The sequence below is a fragment of the Pyxicephalus adspersus genome, chromosome 1 (assembly GCF_032062135.1).
Source record: "Pyxicephalus adspersus chromosome 1, UCB_Pads_2.0, whole genome shotgun sequence".
Classification (NCBI taxonomy): Eukaryota; Metazoa; Chordata; class Amphibia; order Anura; family Pyxicephalidae; genus Pyxicephalus; species Pyxicephalus adspersus.
The window spans coordinates 142774554-142798513 of NC_092858.1; the positions used below are offsets into that span (position 1 = coordinate 142774554).

The 23960-nt window shown below is 35.2% G+C and overlaps 1 protein-coding gene across 1 annotated transcript in view; it reads right to left on the reverse strand.

Moving 5' to 3' along the window:
* NOS2 (nitric oxide synthase 2) overlaps window positions 1-23960 on the reverse strand; it is a 41347-nt gene that overhangs the window by 12560 nt on the left and 4827 nt on the right. Inside the window, exons 4-21 of the mRNA XM_072429727.1 lie at window positions 22876-22948; window positions 19935-20057; window positions 18506-18654; window positions 17168-17330; window positions 16074-16165; window positions 14731-14872; window positions 13670-13809; window positions 12526-12700; window positions 10047-10148; window positions 8292-8486; window positions 6936-7018; window positions 6458-6602; window positions 5000-5104; window positions 4189-4238; window positions 3768-3942; window positions 2829-2961; window positions 1765-1843; window positions 637-818 (exon numbers count right to left, since the gene is read on the reverse strand). Coding sequence (XP_072285828.1) covers window positions 637-818; window positions 1765-1843; window positions 2829-2961; window positions 3768-3942; window positions 4189-4238; window positions 5000-5104; window positions 6458-6602; window positions 6936-7018; window positions 8292-8486; window positions 10047-10148; window positions 12526-12700; window positions 13670-13809; window positions 14731-14872; window positions 16074-16165; window positions 17168-17330; window positions 18506-18654; window positions 19935-20057; window positions 22876-22948 — 2306 coding nt within the window. The remainder of the gene's footprint in view (window positions 1-636; window positions 819-1764; window positions 1844-2828; window positions 2962-3767; window positions 3943-4188; window positions 4239-4999; window positions 5105-6457; window positions 6603-6935; window positions 7019-8291; window positions 8487-10046; window positions 10149-12525; window positions 12701-13669; window positions 13810-14730; window positions 14873-16073; window positions 16166-17167; window positions 17331-18505; window positions 18655-19934; window positions 20058-22875; window positions 22949-23960) is intronic.

A 23960-nucleotide genomic window follows, 5' to 3' on the forward strand; every position in this document is an offset into this window, starting at 1 on the left:
CTGTGTCCCTGGACGTAACCCACCCACTCTCCCATTGCAGGCTCAAAGGGATGGGAGAGGGCGGGGCTATGTCACAATGACATCACTATGGGGGAGTGACAAACCAGGCCCCCTTGATTGACAAACCGGGCCCCCTTGATTGACAAACCGGGCCCCCCTGTGCATGCGCGGTCAGGAGCCGGTGATTTTAGTGGTCCATGGAAGCAAAAAGGTATGCGACCACTGTCCTAAAGAGTGTTCTATTGAAAGCTTTCTATGATATCATAATATTATCTACAATATTAATCCTTTACAGAGGGAAATACCATTTTCTTTGCATTTCATGTCTTTCATGTCATTCATTCTGTTTCATGAGCTCCATCAATATTGATATTGTTTTAAAAAAACAATATTGATCCTACTTCGGCCCTGATAGACATTTATTGGATGATCCATTATATGGTGTTCAATGGCAAAAATATAAAGCAATACATAGCAAGTTTATCTTTTTTTATGTGAAATGTGACTGCCTAAATTACTGCAGCTGGAATCAAACAAAGAAACACATCCAAGATTGTTTTTTAAAATGACGAAAGACTTATCTGAATATACCAAGAAGGAAGTCAAGGCGTTCACCAAAACAAAACAGATTCTTACCCTGTTGGCTGCGTGTCTCCAGTCGGATGTCCTGATTGTTGGGGGGAACATCCTTCAGAAGTTTAATTATGCTGGTAACTAGGTCTGGCTGATTGCCAGGAAATACACCAACATGTTCCCCTGGCAGATACTGAACTTCCTCGTAATTCTCACTGGAAAGTTTCACTAGCAGGGTGGCACGGCTGAAAACAACAAAAAAGAACTCATAAGAGGACTAAATACGTATGCAGGATTTCCTTTTTCCTAGCAGAATCAACAAGTGGTATGACTGTGGGACCTCATTATGCTAAAAGATTAGTTATCATTGTCTTTGATGCGCAGAAATGAAATACTGGCTTAGGGAAACACAATGATGTACTGGCACAAAGAAAAGTGGAGATCCATTGTAGAAATCTTAAAATTTTACACTGTGCTGGATTTTATGCAATAATTAGTAATAGTTTGGGCATAATTACTTCCTCTACAATGCTAGATAAAGAATGCAGGAAATTATTTCCAATCCAAAACAAAATTAGGAAGATTCTATGACTAAATGTACCCACAGACAACAGAGGGTCATCATGTCTATGGTTACCAAAAGACAATTGATATTCTTTAAACAAATGATGAAATGGGTTAGATTTTTTAAACTTTCATACCAGGGTATCTTGCTACTCCTGTCCAAATGTATTAAATTGTATTTGATCCCTAACAAGACTCCTCTCTTATTTATTTCCTTTGATCTGTTAAACAGATTATCAAAAACATTAAAATACAATAAATATTTCCACAAGATATTGACCTGTAGATTTTTTGCTTATCCCTGGGTTTTCTTTTGTATTGTAGATTTTCTTGTATACAGAGGTATTACACACAATTAAAAGCTTTCTTATGCCTCATGCTCACTTCCCGTGTTATCTTATGAAGGCTGATTGGTGCTCCCAGTTTTTATCTTGGACTACAGATTAGGAAAGTTTTGATTCTGTAGTTTACATAAAACAAATAGGCAGGACTAACATTATTCCTGTACCACATATGTTGGTATAATATTCTCTTTATTATTATCACTTTAGGTCACAAATCAAAGCTTGATACTACCTACACTCCAATAATAACTATACTAATGTAAAGACTATATAAATAACTTACCCAGAATTATCACTTTGCAGATTTTGCCTTGATTTCAGTTTCATCTTCACCAGTTTTTTTGAGTGCACTTTGGAGAGTGCTAAATTAAAAAAAAAGCCAATAAAAAAATATTTTTAGTGAAGAAAAGCTAAATTTTCTGTAGAAATGATCTTAAAAAATATTACATAATACGTAGCTAAGTACACTAAACAACAATTTCAGGCATCACCACACTTCTTCAAGTCTTCCCAGGGGTGTAGTCGTAAAAAAAGAAGAGGGGGCACGGTAATAGCAAAGGCTCTCCATGGCGAGCATGCATCCTTGTTATGTAAATGCCTGTGTGCTCATTCTCAAAAAAAGTGTGCCCACGCTTGCCCGCCCCCCTAAACCCTTAGGTCCTCCACAATAAACTGATATATTATATGGACCAGAGCTAGAAAAGGTACAACATTCAAGAAAGCTAAAAACTCAAAAAAAGGGAACTTTTTATTTTTTTTTTTTACAATCTATACAGTAATTAAATACACAAAGTTATCTGTAATAGTTTCCCATATTTTAATAAACATTTGTGTCCCTTGGCACAGTACATTTAGTGCCATTAATAGGCACATCACTATACAGGCTGCTTCCTTAGTACACAGAGCCCACACCTTTTCCTGACCCCTACTATTGGGCAGATGTTAAGTAACAATGAGCAAAGTGTACAGTGCAGAATGGTGTAAAATGGAAACAAGCAGAACTTGGAAACATGTACGCTGCCTTCCCGTAGCAGTTCCCAGCACACAGTTTGTAACTCTTTAGAACTTGAAGCCAGCAGGTGCAATACCCTGGGAAATATGAGCTGTAAAAATATTGCCTTCTCAAGATCTCTTCTCTGCCCAATGACTTTATGGAAAATGAGTCTGTGGGTTGACTGTGAAGAATGGTTGCATGTAGACTGTAAACCTCCTATACAGTTGGTTGAGTAAAATCTTCATTTTGGGCAGTCATACCATGTAACATTAATCAATTAGGTGAAATGATTTACAAATAAAACTTTACAAATACAAATGTAATTCTATTTTTCTGTTTGCATGTAGAAATACCTTTGATGTAATCTAAAGGCTGAGCTTCATTCACCAGACGATAGTTTTCTGCATTCCAGGTTTCAGTTGACGTATAACATTTTGGCAGTGTGATATTTTGTCTGTCTCTAATCTGGAATGATTCACAAGCGGCCTAGAATACATACAAGGAAATGAAAGGACAATGTCACAGTGATTTACCAGAATGAAAGTCAAGGCAAAGTGGTAAGCAATTCTTACTTCTTTGTGTCCTAAACTAGGAAAATAGTGTGGGTAATGCTTTTAACATACAACAGCTATTAAACTTTGCATTGCCTTAATATTGAAGGTAACAAAATAAAACTAAAGGACATATTAACACAACTGTGATTTCAAAAAACCAACTTCATTTTCTCTAAGATTCATTGAGAAGATTTACTAAAGATTTTTAGATTTTGGATAGAATGTAGATTCTTCACTTATCAGACGACACATTATTACCTTTCAAACAATATTTCACTTAGATTAGATGAGTGTGGTGATAGCTCACTTAGCAAAGAATACACAATCATGTGCAAAGAATAAATAGGATTTCTCCTTTACACATGATTAGATGATTGAAGTCAGCAGAGTTGAATTTACTAAGCTAGTTGAACATAACCCCTTGCCAGGCGATATTTCACTTTGCTAGGTAAGGAATGTATATTCCTTTGGTAAATCAAGACCATTACAACAAATTGTGTTCTACTGAGTACCAAACTTCATAATCATGCTGATGAACCCCCTTAGCTTACTTTCTAACACCTCTCAGGTTACTGCTATCATTCCTAGGCTGCACCACTCTCAGTTCTTTCAACTTAAAAGGATATTGATGAAATTTTAGCCTCTCTACAATTGGAAGGTTCATTCTCAAAAGTTTGTACATATTGACTGGACTTCCTGACAATATTTCTAGGATAGTATTAGCATGTTTTCTTTTACCTTAAATGTGTGAACAGCCCATAATAAAAAGGATTCTTCTTGCCCATTGAGCTCATCCCCTTCACCAGTCGGAGTAATCTGGGTGCTGCCAAGCTGTGCCATTTTCTGGTCCAAAGTATGAGCAAAGGCACAAAATTGTGGATACATGCTGGAGCCCAGTCCAAAAATTGCGTACCTGGTAAGAAAAACAGGATGTATGACATACTTCTAACACACAACTCATACACACATCACATATTAGATCAGGCAGGGCAGAAAGGGATATGTGAGTTAGGGCATTTTAAGTGTGTATGAAATGACCTTCATTGAATACATGGGATAAGGCTGCTTGTTAACTTATCCTTATCCAGAAGACAGAACAATGCAGAAGTGACATATATACACAGGTACATCAATTGTTACATGTATTATTCTTACATACCTTACTTTGTTGTCAAGTTGTTTCAGATTAAACAAAGATTTCTTGAATGTCTATAGAATAAAAGGGGAAAAAATTGAATGATTAATTTAGTCAGCATGTGCTGGGTAACCTAATAATAATAACAAAGTTATGACTAATTTGAGTACCTAAATTATTACAATAGAATATTTTAAAAAGTTATTACTTATATTTGAAACACTGTAAATGTGCCTTTTATTATCAGCTGACAAACACGCGTAAATGCGACAAAGAAAAGGCTGGGAAATAACAGCCACATAAAGGGGGTGGATATTTAATAATGTATTCTCAGGATGAGGCATTATGCTTAGGATTGTCTATATACAAATTGTGAACAGAAAAGAGTTAATGGAGAAAACTAATTTTTTATATTAAGTAACAATCATACAGCTCAGACTTTATCAGTGCAGTAAACACTTGAGGTCATAATAAGAATTCCAGACATCAGCCCTGCCTACCAAAAGGAAACATTGAAGGATATTTTAGATCCTTTTATTCAGCATTTAGTAAAGGGTATTCAGAGTCAAGGGTTTTTTAGAAATTAATTCCAACAAAACAGTTTTATAATTTTATCTAAATTATTGAATTAAAACTTGATTGATGTTTTGTAGTGTGCAGGAAATGCCCTTTACCTCACTGCAAAAAATGAAATGTTTGCTTTTATATCCTAAAGTGAGTGTTACACCTATTTCCTGTGCTTTTTTACATACGTGTTTGTATTTTTATGTTATTGTTCTTTAAAGTGCTGATTTTCATTATTTGACTATTTTCCAAACATTTACATGGAGCTTACCTCCCCATTACCAGGGCAGTCACCATTTCCAAATGTACTTGTAACGATTAGAAGGAGAGTTTCTTTGTCCAGATTGCTGATATTGTAATCTTGCATGCAAATAACCTAAAAGTAAACATACATTAAAAAAATATTTAGTAATATCAAATGAGTGAAAGGTGGCAGTTACTAATATCATGGTATGGCCTAAGAAAGATTTAGTCTGAGTGTTCTGAATGGATGATGAATGGGCTATTTTGGGTTTTGCTGAGATATTAATCTAATGATATTGCCCTGAAGTTAAATAAATAATAACCACAGCCATAGCTGTACTGCTGAATATCTTCAGTGACACAGGAACAGGGGTTGAAATGGATATACCTAGAACAAGCTCCATTCCGCTTAGCCTAAGCATGTGTTTGTTAGCATTGCATATAATAGTGAAAAGTTGAAATTCCTGCAAAGTTTATTTTCACTCTTTCTGATATCCCTCTAATGCCAATAGAAGTGTAGGGATTATCTCCTTATCCTCTAATTATTACCCCTAGAGAATATTGATTTTTTGGACATCCTACATTATATGTTCTGCAAGTTACAGTTAAGAGACCTCCAGAGTTGACTGCTTGAGGTGGATAGACCTGGCAGGTTTCCATTTTTATTACTGTCTGTTGACCCCTTGGGTAGACTTCACTTTCTGTTCCATTGACACCAAGTCACATCCTGACATAAGAGGGTGTCTTTGAGCTCGAAAGGGTGAAATATTTCCTCGTAGGAGATAAAGACAGCAATTAGAAAGGCTGATAAAGGTTGTAATCTTGCTGTCTTTATTGCCTTTATTATTGGCCCTGAAGCTGGGTGATCTAGCAAAGCTGGAATGCATCTGGTCCAGAATTGAAAACATTTGCTAACAACTGACTTTGAGAGAATCCATTCCAGGTTTGCTGGATCACCCAGTTTCACTGATGAAACTGTAATCTTTTCCAGCCTTGGTGAACTTTAATAAATCAGACCCATTGATGGGAGAGGATATCCCCACAATCAAGAAGGTAACAATTAGAGCCTGGCAAGCTCTAAAACTAAAAGAAAAAAAAAATTCCGTGAAAATTGGTTTCAAATAATTATCCATATTATTTAAGGTATGGGTCCTTCAATTCCATTTATTCATGACTTTCAAGAGTTTATTTTTGGGTTAGAAACTATCAAACTATCAACTATACCAGAATGCCTGGTAGCCCATCTTTCTTAAAGTCTTCTTTCTTACGTCCTGGTCTGCTGCTGATGTACAAAAATATGTTGCCACCAAGGTCAGTTATTAAACTTGGCAGCACAATAAAGGCAAACAACTGACTCAGCTCGGTATGAACCACATCATGATATCAGGGTGTTTATTGCAGTAAGTAAATATTCCAACTCCATCTATCCACAGTATGGCCACTCTCATTGCCCCTTGGTGAGACATATATGTTTGACTTTTCTTACCTTGGTGTTGAAAGCAAAGCTGAATAATGTTTGCAGTTTTCTTGCAAATGTCTCTGATTTTCCAGTCTCCGTAGCGTACAGAATTGTGGTCTCTATCCTAGCAGCCATAGATTTCCTCAAAAGTGCCGAAGCAAAGAGCACAGCCCTGAAACATTCATTTCAAAAGTCAAACATTTTATTGCTGGCAACACACCTCAGATTATTCCCCCCACTATTTTTGTACACTGATTAATAGGTTACTTCCTAAGAGTTTAGCAGAATGTATATCCATAATACATGTCCGCCAACAAAAATGGATAGGAAGATTTATCTCAATGCTTCAGCAAACTTGTTCCATTATTGCAAAGCTGAAAACTCCCTAAACATGTCTATTGACTTGTCACAGAGGATAAATGTGACTGTGACCACTTAATGCCACAACAAGTGGAAAAGCTCAGTTCCCATTCACATATCTGTTCTGACAATCTCAGTTTCTTACTTGGCAATAACACTAAACTTGAATTCCTTCTTCTTAGGTTTTCGCTTCTCATCATGCCACACATGAGTTTTCCAGGCATCAATCTGGAATATATAGAATTTATAAAGTTATGTATATAACAAAGTAGATCAACCAAACATTTAACGTTTTGATCAACATATTTTTTTAGTTCAATTACACTTAGGGAACTTATAAAGCAGGGAATCAGACATTCCGTCAAACAATCCCTGGTAGACAATCTTCCAGGTTCAATGGCAGTTATTGAATCTCCACTAGGCAATGATTGAGAGAATGTCAGATTCCCTGTTTTTATAATAATATAAAAAAAGGAAAAATTAAAAAAAAAAAAAAAAAAAGCAATTCACTGACAGCAAGATTGCTGACACAACAAACAACAACAAAATAGGAAATACATATTTTTTACTATACTGCAGTGAGTAATAATTCTATATTTGGATTGGTGACAGCAAGAAATACTTCCAGTATTTAATTATGAAAGACTTTGGGTTTGGATGTAGTTTGTGGTAAATATAAAATTTTAACAAACGAAGGAAACTTTTGTAAACATAAGCTGTACTGCAACTTAAAAACTACTGCAGTGGGAGCACAGGAGTTTTTGAGTACCGTAATATAGTTTCAGTAAAATGCATATTATAATTTCTAAATAGGCAACTCTTAGGTCAGGTTCACAGTATGGTTTATGTTAGATCTCTTTTTTTCTTTTTATTTTATTTATGGCTGCTTAAAGGCCATTGACAATCTGCAATTTTAAATGTTTTTATAAATTGTTAAAGAATGTTACAGATAACAAACAACTGTAATTTACTTAAACACTGGTATTACATATCTAACTGCTACACACATCATCTAAAGTAAATTAACGTAAGGTAAATCTAATCCCAAGAACCAAAATATCATATATTGCAATTTGCTGCTTATCAGCGCTTAGATATGGTGGCTGTGCAAGAGTACATTTCCTTCAAGTACAGAAATGACATGCAAACCAAAATTCCAGTGACCTTGTAACTTTCTTTGCTCTGCAATGGGAACTACAAAATGAAGAAAGGGGAGATGTAAGTAGTCCAAATTGGAGCGGAGCCTAGGGTGACAACATTGCTCCTACATAGATACAGTGAGCCACTGTTGTCATCCATGGACAGGAAATGTGGTATTGACAAGGATGCCAGGTGAACTGGCAAGCTGCAATAAATTACATTTTAGTTTCGGGATTATGGACGCTTTTAGGATGAACTCTGGGCAGACAGCATCATTTGTATTCTCCCTATAGGATCTGTTTAGTGACTAGCTGATAGTTTGATAAATAAGGCTCATCGCAGTTCACCACACTTTTCCCACCTGGTAGTAGTAAAAAGGGCTGAGAATATAGTTGAGCATTTCCTGGTGAAACACAGAGGTGATGCTCCCTGACATTGGAGGTACAATCCAAACCCAGTCAGCTGGGCAGCCTCCCCGCAGCTTGTATTCATTCTCCATGTGTTTGATGAAAGACTGTGCTGCAGAATGGTGATCCATTATAGTTACATTTTGTTTCTGAAAAATAAAATGCATTTAAAAGAAATTAACTTCATATTATCCTTTCATAACATTTTTATAGTGATGTCAGTATACCTTTATACAGTTACTCCTATTGATGATACAAAGCCGCAATAATGTAGGTGTTGCAGAAAAAATAAAACTATAACAATGACATTATATGTATTGGAATGGGAGACCTAGCAAAGTACCTTACAGTCATTAAGGATATTGTAAAGTAAGACAAAATAGATTTCTTTAATGTTGGCGGTAGACATTAGTCATGTAGGCGTCAGTTAACTTCCTGAAGGCTCATTTTCCCATAGGTGTTCACTTCACAATGCATGCTTTGATTTCCGTGTACTCTAGGGAAATTCATCTTCAAATTCACCAAATTAGTCAATGCCAGTCTACTTTCTCTACCAGCAGTGACATAAAAGCCTTTCCAGCCCTCTACTCTCTAATATAAGCACCGAGTGGGTGTTCTGGAAGAGGAAGCAGAGAGGTCTACTGGGGGAACAACTTGAACATATTCAGTATTTTTTTCAGAAATCAGTATTCATGATTTCTGAAGTTTAAGGATGAATTATTCCACAGTTCCTACAGCTTCAGGCATCAGTTAAAACTTCTTTAAAGTTTATTTACTTATTTGTAATACAAAATTAATTTAATGCTTGATTGTCCAAAGCTTGCTCACAGATTTACTTTAGGAATACAGGGCATGTATAACTAATAAATATTATATATATATAGTTACACAAATAAAACAAGTACCAATTAGATATCCTGCAATTTAAAAGAAAACTGTCATCAAAGAAACAGAATGACTACCATGCTAAGTCACCACAGTGATTACCTGGCTTCGCAAATGAGTTGCGCTAGATGTCTAGGTATAATTAAACTTAATGCATGCTGCCATAACCAATTACATTTGTTTTGTATGTAACAAAGTCATGGTCATAAAAACAGCCGAGATTTTGTTTACCTTTAGACTTATTGCTGTTGGCATGTAGTAGAAATTATTTTACAGCTGCCTGTCTCTTCTACATCCTGGAAAGGAAAGAATGAGCTCTGATCACTGAGCTCTCCTGCAAAGTATGAACCCAGAAGTACTCAGCCCTCAGCATTTCTGAGTTCATGGAAGTCAAACCTCTGCCCAGGTAAAAAGCTGATTAGGCTCAGTTGGTGCTCATTCTGCTTTAGTAGAGTGATGGATCCCTGATGTCTGCGGTCCCCTGCACAATGCCCTCTTATAGCATGTATTTTTATTTATTTGGGTTTCCTGATATTTTAAGTCCACAAGGTTCACTAGTGGCCATTGGAACAGAAGTAATGTATGTGAAAAAATGACACTGATGTATGGGACAAAGATTTTTTTGCTAAAGCTTTCAAATATAGAATAAGTCATTCAGAAAGCTTTGTAATGTAAACTTTATAACTATACGTCGGAAATCCCGAATTAAATTCTCAAATCAAATCAAAATGTCTACAACAGGGCCACCTAAAATACTAAACTGTGGAAATCTGCAATACGTGATTATCAATATGTGAATAATATATAAATTAAACAGAACTTACCTGGAAGCTGTAAAGGACAGCTACATTAAGTTCAACTACTGCCTGGTCTTTCCAGAGAGATGCCAGCTTGTGGGTTTCTAATCCCATCCTTCTTCCAACATCCTGAAGGAATAAAAAAAAAGTATATGCAAGTCCATTTTATTATGAAAGCAGAGTGCACAACATCAAGCAAACCCAATTTTCTAATATTAGAAAAGGTAACAATTAGGGATGAGCGAGCGGGAATATTAAGTTCGGTGAATCAGGCCTTTCACGCTTACCGAAAATGTAAGCGAGAACAGCCTTCTGATTAGCTGAAAGATCAAGATCTTGCCGAACAGGAGAATTTCCAGGGCTGCATCATGCACCTCTAGTGCCCCGGGAATCGCACACCCTTCTCAATGAATGCAGCCTGACATTGTAGTATAAGTATTATATTTATATAACATCCTGACATTGTAATATAAGTATAAGTAAGAAGAGTGTGCGATCCCCAGTCACTAGAGGTTAATTAACCTGTGAATCCTCCTGTTATAATTTTCTGGATCTTCTGATGGTTTCGCGAAATCATTTTGCGTAACCATCGGAAGTTTGAGGACATTTTCGCGAGAATAGCAGAGGCATTCTCGCTCATCCCTAGTAACAATATCTTAATATTGGGTACTAAAAATTGTTTTGTGAAAACAAGTCCTTCTGCCTAAACTAATAAACTAACTCAACTTTACTGCATCTTGAAACCAAACCATTCTTATGGTAAAACATTTGCCAATCAATGAACAAATAGGGTCTTTTGGCCACATGAGAATGCATATTCACTAGGCTGTCCCATGTGTTTTTGAAAATGCCAACAGAACAAATAGGTTGTTTGCTTCTCTTTAGCTGGGACATGGACAGCCATAAAAGTGGGATTTAACCTTTCTAAAAAAAAGTTTCATCTTTAAATATACTTTTAAGCCTGATCAGTGTGAGTCGAGCCAATACAGTCCTGATGTATAGTGCATTTTTTATATGCAATTAGTCCAGTATTAGATTGCAGTTTGAAATTATCTAAACACTAGAAATAATAAACCCAATAACATAAAGCTTCAATTTTAACATAAGACAATGGCTTCCTGTTATAGAAGGTTGGTATTCTGCTTTTTTTCTTTCACTAAATTTTAGATATTTTTTCTTACTTAAACTTTGTTGACAGGACACCTGTAATGCCTAAAGTGTATGTATTACCAAACTGTTCCTTAGTTCCCTTAGAATGGGGACAGGTAAAACCCCTGTTAGGCTATATAGAAAACCTCTTTTCACTTCCTATCCCAGAGACATATTAGAAACTTATGGAAAATCTGCTGGAATATCTCTTCTTACCTCCAATTTATGTGGACAAAAAAATGTGCATTTCACAATCACCATCTTTTTTTGGGACAATCATCACCACTATTACGGAGGAGTAAACCTCCATAATAGAAGCACAGACAGTAATAAATTGTAACATACGGTCTAACTCTCCCCCACTATATCTAAAACTAAAAAAAAAAACTTTGCCTAGTACAGTAAATACTTAATATTACTTATTAATACAGTAAATGTTTATTAACATGGATAGCAAGCCTTTATACTATGATCTTGTAATTGTATTTCACAATATAATATTGTTAGGATTATTACCGTATTAGTTTACTTCAGCATGTTGATTAAATGGAATGGGAAGTAAGGGTTAGAGATTGGGCTGTAATTCAGAAGAAGCTGACCGTAACCCATGAAACCAGCACATTTTCACAAGAAATGGGTGGTCTACGTGTCAGTTCCTGTTAGACTAATTTCCCATGCCACTGATCTGTCATCTCTGCTGTAAAAACTGCTATTGCAGTTTCATAGACTACAAAAAATTATCTACACATGCAAAACAGTTCAGCCACCCTTTCTATTCCAAGCTGTATTTCTTAAATTAGGCAAATACAAAGTGCAACGACCATGTGCAATGTACAATAGTCCAATTAACTAATAAACTTGGGGAATTAAGACCTAATTCTGTTATTTTACTTTATATATTGTCATGGATAAAGTAGAGATCAATAATAATATTGATTAATATTAAAAATAGGAAATCAATATACACTTGCTTAAAATTAATCAGGAATATATTACAAAAACTCTAAATTTCTATAGTTGCTATTTGGAACTGCATTTGCATATCACTGCAATTTCTATAATCTTAAATAATCTCTTTACACACAGAAAGCTTTTTGAGTTTCATTAATGCCCATTATATGCTAAAGCATGCTAAGCAGGTATAGTATATACATTTTACATGTAATATTGAAGAATACAAATGTAATTTTGTTTGGGAACAGCAAACAATTTGTAATTGATTAAAGTGGTTTATTTTACAAAAAAAGTAAAACTGGTAATAAAATCTGCCATTGAACCTAAATATTCTGTAATTTTATATGATATCTAAAGAAGATTGTAACAGTGATACATAAATCATAAAGTTCAAAAAAATTACCTCTAGCACATTGTAACGTTGAACATCACAAAAATCTCGAACACCAATTTCCGTCCCCATGTACCAACCATTAAATGGGCAAGCTGGGAATTCAATGCCTCCAACTTCAAGCAGCATGTTGGCAACTGCAGGCAAGGTATACCACTTCAAGTTCATTTCTTTAAACCACTCAAACCTTTAAGAAATAAAAAGGCTTTATAATACAACCTGGGCAATAATAAAGATCTAAAGGTACATTTTACAATGTAAAGCACACCCATGATCTGCATAACACCCTTCATTAGTATTTAAACTGCCTAATAAATCTCAGAATTACTTTACTGATATTACGAATTACATATGCAACATTTGTCCTAATTTTTAACAGACATCCATAAAAAAATTACATTTTTGGCTAATTTTAGATATGTAGTAAATATCATTAGACAACCACACGCTTAACTGCACTTCCAAACGCTCCCTTTTAACCGAATTGGAGTGGCTGGGACATTTTATGCATGTATTTGCATGTAGTTGTGTTTGCACTGTGGTTGCTGTTGGGTTGTGGTGCAGTTCCTGAAAGCAACACATTGCCTTTGGCCACACAGTTGCTTTTCCTTCTATAGAGGAAAAACTTGCACCACCACTGCAAATGCAAAAAAGACATATGTAAACTTGCCGACCTGCGACATGTTAATAGGATGATAGCAATAAAAAGTGGCAGGGAAAACCATAATGTTTGCACCCCTGGGTCTGGTGTCCTTATGAATACTGATATTGCCAATGCACTCTGTTGCTCTATTTCCGTATCAAAAGTCAAACTGGGACATGATGACTTTCTTATCTGATGCACTTTTATGAAGATAGGATGTTGTTAGGAACGTTATACAATAACTATGGTAGGGACTTTTGCTTGTGAGCTTCCTTGAGGAGTAGTTGGTAACAAGATTATGAACTTGTATGTAAAATGCCACATTATCTACATGACATGTACCGATATAAATAGCATAATATACATAATATGCTTGCACTCTATAAATATGGATATAAAAAATATTGATATGGAATATAAATAAGTACCACCAAATAATTGTAGCATTCCAGCCCTCTTGGTATTATGTTTTTGTATTTACCATAACAGAATCTGTTTATATCCTGGGCTTACCTAGGATGTTCAATGGTGACTTCAGATATAAGATCCTTTGGAATTTCAAATAATTCTGGGTCTTCACCATTGGCCTGCAGTATCAAGGGAAGAATCTCGAAGCGTTCATAATTTGGTTTCCATCCAAGTTGTATGCATAGCTGTAAATAAATGTTTTTATTATATTTAAAAAATTTAACTGCATGATAATATTTGTTGGTTTTAAATTGTTATTGATCCTGAAATATATAATTCAATATGTACACTTACAGGGTTTCAGAAAAGTTTACTCCTTTCTTCCTCGAGGCCATCTTTTCTTTAGAGGCAGAACTCAAATATCTGTCCCTACACTTTCTACTAAACAACAGCCAAGACTACAGCTGCACATTAAAATCACACATGATGATACATGAACAACTGTCGGATGAAGGCCGTACCATCATTTACCTACTTCCAGCCCACCCAGCATCCCCTAAATGACAGCAGTGATTGACTAGCGGACATATCCACTATCTGCTGTAGGGCAAGTGAGAGGGCATGCATTAACATGCTATGACTTCTTTAAAAGAACCCCACTGTCCTGACAAAAGAGGCCGTGTTGCAGCATACAACAATGCATGGTAAAGTATTACTGCGTGTTGTGCACTGAATCAGAAAAAAAAGCGCATAACTATCGTGAAATTTACATAGCTCTGACACACAGTTCAGTTACTTTTCTTTTTCTTTTCTCAGCTTGGTCACCTCCTTACCCCTAGCCTTTGATTGGACAGTAAATGATCAGTAGTATGAGTAACATCTGGGGTTCAATGCTAGCATTTCATTGTAATAAACTAAGCCAATAAAAGTAAATATAGAAATGCCTTTAGCAGAATACATTTGAACTGTTTTTCATGGCTTAGTGAACAGGGCCATGTAGTAAATTCATTTGTTTGTTTTAATAACACCCACATCAAACTCACTGGAAACAGGCAGGCTTGTGAATTTAGTTACAAAATTACAATTAATAAAATACTTTTATTCACAAATAATATTTGCACGTACTGCCCAAGCACATTTACTTTGTCACTCCATAAATCGCATACCTCTGTAAACTCCACACTGGCTGGATCCCCAATGACCGTTCCATCTGGCATCTGGAAACCTGCATAGCGGACTAACTGGCTGTTCCAGACTCTAAAATCATGTTTCCCATCAGTCCTCTGAGGAAATATAGTAATTGTCGACCTAGAAGAAGCACAAAGAAGAAATATGTCACCAAAATACAGGAAGAAAAGTTTTGTGTCCTCGAGGGTTCAATCAAGGCAATCAAAAATCTAAGATATTTCAATAATGAATACATGTGTAAGTTTGTATATTAGGCATATGCATAGCAAGGTTTTGAACATCATAATCACAAACAAGCCATTTTAATAAATCCATTTAAATCCAGCTTGTTATAATTTAGTTATAGCTTAAGCTGCCCACATACTAATCAACTTCCTAATATAAAATGAAAAGGTAAAAACAAATTGTCATTCTGGCAATCTTGCATGGTTTCTTTATATATAGAATGTTTATTGATACATATAGTATATCTCAAAAAACATATCTCAAAAAACTCCTGATGAAGTGTACTTTGGTATTTGTGAAACGCGTTGTGTAAGTGTGAAATATTTGAAAATAATATGCTGAGTTTGTTAAAGTATGTCCTTCACACAATTTATGTTTTTATAGTAAATTATTTAATGAAGCTTGTTGACATTTTATATTAGAATTTATCACTGGTAATTAGATGCCCTAAAAGTCTTGTTTTCACTGCTATTGGAACATGACCTGGTGGAGGAGACATCATTTTTGTATTTAGGTAACCTATTGGAAAAAATATTTCTTTATCGCTATGCATTAGATACTGGATCACTGACAGCCCTAGAAAGTTTGCCTTTTAATAGGACTAAAATAGTAGTTCCCACTTTTCACTAAAAGGTTTTAACTTTTCTCTAATTTCCATGTATTTATTACCTTTAAAATGGTCAGATTATGAAAAGGTCTGCATACCCATAACAAAATGCCATACAATTACCAAACTGAAGGGGATAATAAGTAAAATTATAAAAAATTAAAAAGCATTTAAAAAAAAAAAAAAAAAAGCATTTAAAAGCATGTATCTATCTGTCATTTGCAACCCCTATTTAATGTACAGCACTGCATAATATATACAAAACCTGTTTTTTATTATTATAATTATTATTATTATTAGTATTACTATTAAAAATAATAATAATAATAGACCTACCACTAAAGCAAGCCATAGCAAGTTCACATTCCTTAGTATAGTACAACCAGATCAATAGAAAATTTCCACCCATTTGATTATTTTTGCACATTTTGCTTTTTAGCTTATTAAATACAGACTCAAGTCTGTCTCCACTGAGCCAAGGTAGTGTACCTTATATTTCCACCATTTGTGGCATACTTTATGTGACGACAAATGAGCTCAAACATTTCTTTAGCCGTCTTGCAGGTTCTGGCATCAAACACCTTGAAAAAAATATAAATGTCATATATAGTCAATTATTGATTAAGGTCAATTAGATTCAGTCTATATTAATACTCATAATGCTGTTACAGAAAAAAAACATTTGCAAGGCCCAATAGTGATGTAGATGCTTTCAAGTGTGGAAAAATTGTCTTTTTTCATTTTTTATTTTTTTATGTTTTGTGGTAGTCAGATGAATTCTCTGTATTAATCTGGTCAATTATACAAATATCAGCTAGAGATGTCACTTCTAGTAATAGAACACACCCAGACCACATTTACTCCATTTAAAGCTTTAAAGTTATTTTCCACAATCCAGTATCTCATGATATGTTTATCCACAGGAATATTGTGCTATAAACACCAAACTGTTTTGTTTTACTGTTCTTTTATATATATGAAGCTCCAAAAGTTGGATTTTTATAGGATGAAAAGATCAATAACTGAACCTTTTATAATAAAATATAGAAAAAGATAAAATCTTTGAATAGATACAATATGCCATACTTTATTCTGCACAGGTCTCCAGACACACCTTTTCTCATCATATTAAAGTAATGATAGAACTATTTATCACTGTCACCATTTTAGGGAATTCCTAAGGCCTATATTTACAAACAATGTTGGGTTTCCTGAATATGATGAATATTGTGCTACCTGCTACTCTGTCATGGCTGAATGCTAGACCACACTTCCAGGTTGTGCCAAATTCTACTGCTTGCCCACAACCTCACATACTGGCCCACAACTATTATGGGAAGCCACCTAGCTAACAGAAATGTGCAGAATGTAGTAAGGGATAGTTGAGTTTAGACATGAGGACATATAAGCCAATACATTGCCTGAGATTGATAGTGACAAAAAAAAGTTTTAAAGGCCGCAACACTGACCAGGTATTGGCCAGCACATTTACCAGTTTCAACATATACAGTCATATACACTCATAGTGTATACAAGTTGTTTGCACTCGTAGGAGTGTAACTCAATTACAGAATATCTGTTACCTGTAAATTGTTCCACTGAATCCGACCTATGCACCTAGGGGCATTTCTCCAAGCTTGTTTAGCAGCAAAGACCAGCTCATCCATAGTTAGCTGGTATGTTCCAGTTAGTTCAATCTCTTTGGTAATGGCTTCCAACCTGTTCAGGTGATTTTCTATCTGTGGCCTAAAATAAACAAGTTTATAAGTTTTAAAGCACAGTACAGAACACATTGACAAGTTGTATCTATTATTTCTCCATTGCTTAACAGTCATTTACACTTTCTTACTGGTCATTCCAGAAATATAGGTCTTTAGTACATTTTCACCAAACATCAGGACTATGTTACAATTTAACAGTATTATAGCAGGTAACAGTACATAGTTACATAGTAGGTTAGGTTAAAAAAAGACATAAGTCCATCAAGTTCAACCACTAGGGAAATAAACATATACCAGATATAAAACCCTATAAGACATAGTTGGTCCAGAGGAAGGCAAAAAACCACTGGTACAATTTGCTTCAACAGGGGAAAAAAATTCCTTCCTGATTCCATGAGGCAATCAGGTGTTCCCTGGATCAATAGTCACTGTTATCTTTACTTTAAAGTCTTAATCCCCAGTTATATTCTGTGCTTCTAGAAAAACATCCAGCTTTATCTTAAAGCAATCTATAGTAGTTGCTGAAACTACTTCCTGAGGGAGCTGATTCCACATTTTCACAGACCTTACAGTGAAGAATCTGAATACAGGACATCTCTGATTTCTATCATCTCATTTCTTTATCATTTCTATAAAGGTTACTAATAATGAGTGTTATATATAACTCTCATCTACATTACTATCACAAGCATCGCTACAAGGTTAACAAGCATCGCTAGACTGGCCTCTGCTATTATTTAGGCTTTAGTACTTACACTAAAAAATATGGGTTCACTTTTTGATTTAGAAAAAGCAGAAAAAAATTGAATTGAAAAGAATTGAATTGATTATCACTTCCTAGTTTTGTGAAAATTGTCACCAGGATAGATGGAACAGGCAGCAATGAAAACATATTAAAGATTCTAATACCTCCCTTTTCTATCTAAAGCTGAAAACTTGAATTTATTGTCGATGATATGTAATTGCAAAGTTTATTTAATTACATAGAAAGTATATGTGGCCTCTGTAGTAGGACTGTTGTTAACGTATTTCTGTAAAAAATTTTATTTGTATGAATTTACCATAAAACAACATTATAATACACAACTATTTCATCCAGATAATCCTAACTTTATGAACAGTTCATTGTTTTTTATTCTTCTGAAGAACCTTTATTTGCTGCTAATTTGAATAACTTTCTTTGATGTTAGATTGACTTACTCTTTGAAGTATTTGTAATATTGGTTTATAAACTCTATTGCTTGAGGGAAGACAACATCCTGTGACTCCGACTTGTCTCTTGGTCCTCTTACATAGGCCTTTGAGTTCATTATTGATCCTTGACAGATCGATGATTTGCAGCCAAGTTTCTGTAAAAATTAGAATAAGTATACAAGACTAAAGGAACTTTGACTTTGTTAAAACAATACAATGCAAATAAACCTCATAAAAGGGAAGTCAGAACTTGGTGTAAATGCCATTCTTACACACACTGAGTTCACAAGTAAGGTTAAACCACCAATAACATAATATGCTGATAAAAATATAGTGACGAATGTCTCGGTGGAAATGGTCACCGGGACAAATAGAGGGATGAATCTCTTCAGGACAGCACTGTAAACTTGACAAAGTATTTACCCATCCCACTCCAGCATTGAAAAAATTGCTTTAACATATACTTGGAGTAACAATAAAAATAACAAAAAAGTAGAATGTTGTACTTCAGCTGGGCTCTAGATTCCTTTCTTATTTCCTATAGTTCCCTTATGCCTATTCAAATTACCTTCTTGCAGGAAAGAAATGTTAAAGTCAATATTACAGGAAGTCCCAGGGTTACATACGAGATAGGGACTGTAGGTTTGTTCTTAAGTCGAATTTGAATGTAAGTCAGAACTTGTACAATATTTTAATAAATGTAATTAAGACAGATGTTTGTCTCAACATATTATTAGGCAGCATGGTGTCAGTTACTGTATAAAATCCTCACAGTGAGCTAATCCAAAACAAAGCAAAAAAAAAAAATTATGGAGCCTAGACATTCATTAACTTCCGGAGCAAGCTCTGCATCGATATGCAAAAAGAGACAACTGCAGAGTTTGTCTGGGTATTGAAAGAGCTATAGGATGTTACAGATCAGCTCAGTTCTTAAGATCACCCACAACTTCAGCTGTGTTTAGCAAAAGATTTCTTCTGCAAGTCTTGCAAAATGCCCCCCAGCTCCCCATTCAGCCTCCGTCTTGCACACGAGCAAGCAGGGAATCCCGTTTGTATCTAGGAGTCGTCTGTATGTTGGGTGTCCTTAACTCGCGGACTACCTGTATTTAGTAGCATATAGTTATCTGTAAACGTCACCCTCTTCACCTAAAACCTATGGCAATATTGATCCAGTATGATAGAATGCAGGCTGGTATAGCATCCAAATTACAGGTGTCTTACTAAACCTAAACTTTTGACTGTTTATTAGATTTAGTCTTTTCCCTAGTTGTTTTTTTAGTCAGTTAACTAGATAAGTGCAATTTTTCCAACATCAAATCAATGAAACATTAACATATCTTCACCATGTGTACTTTGACAATCACTTTCATCTTTTATTATTTTTTTTAATTTTATTATAATACTATTACACATTTTTCATATTCATCCCACAAACCTGTTTTGCTTGGAGGTGTAAAGTATCTTGTAGAGTTTTTCCATTTTCATAGTTTTTGACCTTCATGTATCTTGGACAACCTCCTTTTTTGTAAGAATGCCTATGGTTCTCTGGAACATTCTTCTGAAAGATATTAGAAAGAAATAGTTTGGGATATATATAGTACCTAAACTGATGTCTCTCATTTGAAATACAGATAGGGGTATATTTATAAAGCATTAATGTGACATTTATCTTGTATTCGTTGCATGTGAACATTTATGATGTAACTGTTTTCAAGTACAGGATATATTTCACCCATAGGGCCTGATTTAATAAAGCTCTCCAGAGCTGGAGAAGATACACTTTCCACAGTAAAGCTGGGTGATCCAGCAAACCTGGAATGGATTTCCTAAAAGTCATTTGATAATTGATGAAAAAAATTTTTCAATCCTGGACCAGATACATCCCAGATTTTCACTGATTAAAGTGTATCTTTTCCAGCCTTGGAGAGCTTTAATAAATCAGAACCATAGTAAATGTTTAGTACATAGTAATGGTAGTTATGGAAAAAGCCTCCACTTTTTGTTCCCAAAAATAAATAGGCTCTTTACCTGCTAAATATATCCTATAGAATGCCCACTGACTGTGCACAATTAACAGGAGTCCCTCAGTACATGAGGTCTGCAAGTTTCTTAATTATATCACTTACGCCAAGGTTGTCCATCTCTAGTGGTTGGGGGTCAGGCTCTGCATATGCTTGTAGTATTTTACAAACAGACTGCAATAGATTTAGGCCACAGCATTCTACTGCGGGCTCAACCACAGCACCAACTGAGGTTGGGAACCATCTTTTGCAAACTACTGCATGCAACAACTTTAACGGCTGTGCCCAGCTGTGAAATCCAATTTGACCTATGAGTCAACTTCATGCATTCAGTCTACCCACATACACATTCATGTATAAATGACATATGACTACATGTTACTTCCTCTACCTAGAACTCTCTGTAAGTGTCCAAAAGGGAAAATAAGATAAAAGATTGTCAACATAAAACAATCGTTTAAATTTAGTATTGCTCAATCTGGTGACTGTCTTAGGTCTTGGCCAGTAAATGTCTGATGGTAAATATACTATAACATTCATGCAAATCACAGCAGTTTTATCTTTATATTTTGTCACTGCAAAAAAAGTTTCAGCAAATACTATTGTATTAGATATTGTATTGTAATAAATGTATTAGCTATTTTGTATCTATATTAGTATATAGTGGAAAACCCTGGAAGCTCTAAATGTTTGTTTTAGGCAGGTATGAGGTTATTTTTTCTGCTGGCCATGGCAGTGGCACATGTGGAATGATTGTTCATCATAAAACAAAGGGGACAGAAGCTAGGTAAATCAGTTAAAAATGATGTAGTGATCAATATAGAGATCCTTGGTTGTACACTTGGTGTAAAACTGACCAATGTTTTTTAATCCTGTTTAGTCAATTGTTTGCTCAATTGAACTATGCCAAACTGCAAAGACAGAACAGTGACACAACTTTCTTAGATTATTAACTGAAACTCAGTGATGTCACCTTTCCACCCCCTGCCCACTGGTTGGATGATGCTGGACCAGTAGCCCACTGGTAAGTCTTTAACTCTGTATAAAGCAAAGCCTAGTAGATATAGTTGGTTGTCTGTCTCTCTGGATTGTTACAATTAAATTAGTGGCCGCCCCGTAAATAGTACATATAGATAGTATATATAGAAAAAGACAGGAAAAGATGGGATATGAAGGCCCAGTTTTTTCAGAGTTAAACATATATTTATAAAGATTCATACATAATTCCAAAGCAATCATTTCATATATCACCAAGCCTGTTGTTTCATTGTGGGGTTGGAATATTCATGCATACATTACACAACTAACAACGTCAAGTATCATTGCAGTCTAATTTACCCGACCGCATATATAGGCTTGCTCAGGGGTTGGCTGGGACTTAGACTTTTTTTGTGGTAGTTATTTGAGAAAGCAGTAAACGTAGAGCTAATTAACTTATCAATGAACGGAATAGGTGGTTTTGACCTATGGACTTATTCTGTAAAATACTCAAAAAGTGTTTAGTAAAAAAAATAAATCTTCAGAAACGACCTAAGCAGTTCCAAAAGACACCTACCTTATGTCAGTATAACCAAATTAACATACTACGTTAGCCTTCCTCCTGATCTCAGCTCTGTTCATTACTGGTGCCCAGGTGGCAATCCTAGAAAAGCTATTAGCCTGACTCTGGTTGGTATGAAAGCACTGATTTGAAAGAAAAAGTGAATCCCAAGAAAATTTTGAGCGTGTATTAAAATGAAGCTAAACTGCTTTTTGTGTAGCCGTCGCAAATTAGCTTGCAGACACAATGGGCGGATTTATTAAAGCTCTCTAAGCCTCAAGGAGATAGACTTTCTTGGGTGAACTGTGGTTATATAGCAAACTTTGAAGAGATTTCCTAAAAATACTTTGCTCTTAGTTTGTAAATGTTCTCTATCCTGAACCGGATCCAGGTTTGCTGGATCACCCAGTTTTCCCCTTATAGATCATCTCCAATCTTGAAAAGTTTTAATATATCAGGCCCAATGAGTCTATTTATAAAGCAGTGAATCTGACACTCAATACCATTCCCTGGTGGAGAGTCAGTCACTGCCATTAAAAACACACAGACCTGAAACATTGTCCACCAGAGATAGTTAATAAATGTCAGATCCAACCCAAATGACAACCCAATCAAAACAAAAAGCTTTCACACTCTCTTTTCCAGCACATAAAGTGTAAAGCGACAACCAAAAGTAAAATAAAATGCACATTACCAAATATACATTTAAAACAAATTTGATTCCTCCCCAAATTTAAGTTATGAAGTCATATAAGTATATATCAAAATCAACTTGAACTGAAATAATGATTGCTTTTTAATTAGATGGTACTAACCTCTAAAGTATCTTTAATCTCGGCCATGTCTTTAGTTGGGCCATTGACGCTGGCATCCTGCTGTTTGAAAGAGCTTTAAAAAAACAAATTAAGTTATAAAATATGAGACACGGTTCTGTTTTTTAATGCAAATACATTATTACAAATACAGAAATATTAGCATACTGTTTATTACCTTCTCTTTTGTTGATTTATAGGACAAAACAAATAACCTGCAATGTATCTTCAGATAGTTGACATGGGTTTGTAAGCTGTGTTTCTTGTATTTATATATATCAGAACCTTCAGATAGGATGGGTTGGGTCTCAGAATAAAAAGCACTGACGCAATGATAATTATTATGTATTTGTATGTTATGTATATGTATGGGCAGCATGGCGGTTCAGAGTACTCTGGCCTTTGCAGTGCTATGTCCCAAGTTCAATGCAATCTGCATGGATTTTTCAGGTTCTCCCTCATTTTGCATGGGTTTCCTCCCACATTCCAAAAACATGCAGTTAGGTAATTGGCTACCCCCCAAATATTAACCTTAGACAGTTTTAAAGACATATGACTGAGGTAGGAACATTAGATTGTGAGCCCCTTTTAGGGACAGCCAGTGACATGACATGGACTTTGTAAAGCACTTTGTTATATTTTGGGGCTATATAATTACTGTGTAATAATAATATAAGGAGTAAGAATAAAAGGTCTTTATTGCTTCAAATGGGTCCAATTCAGATCTTATTATCCATGACCAAGGACTCTCTCTAGTCAACAAGCAACAGTACTGGCACAACAGCAACTTGATATGCACATGATACTTAAAAAACATTGCCCATTTTTTAGTAGTGGTCAGAGCAGGGGAGGAGTAAAGAATAGTTAAGAATGTGGGGAAAAAGGTTTGGGGTAATTTACTAAAAGAATAAGCTATTCTCCTAACAAGGGTTATTTCACTTAGCTTAGTAAATTGAATGACTTTCTGCTGACTTTAACCATCCAATAATGTGCTAGAATAAAATGTTGTTTTTTAGATTTCCAAGCCCTTGATGTGGCAAAAAGACTTCTGTTTATAATTGGACAACATAGGGCTAAACAGCCAGTAA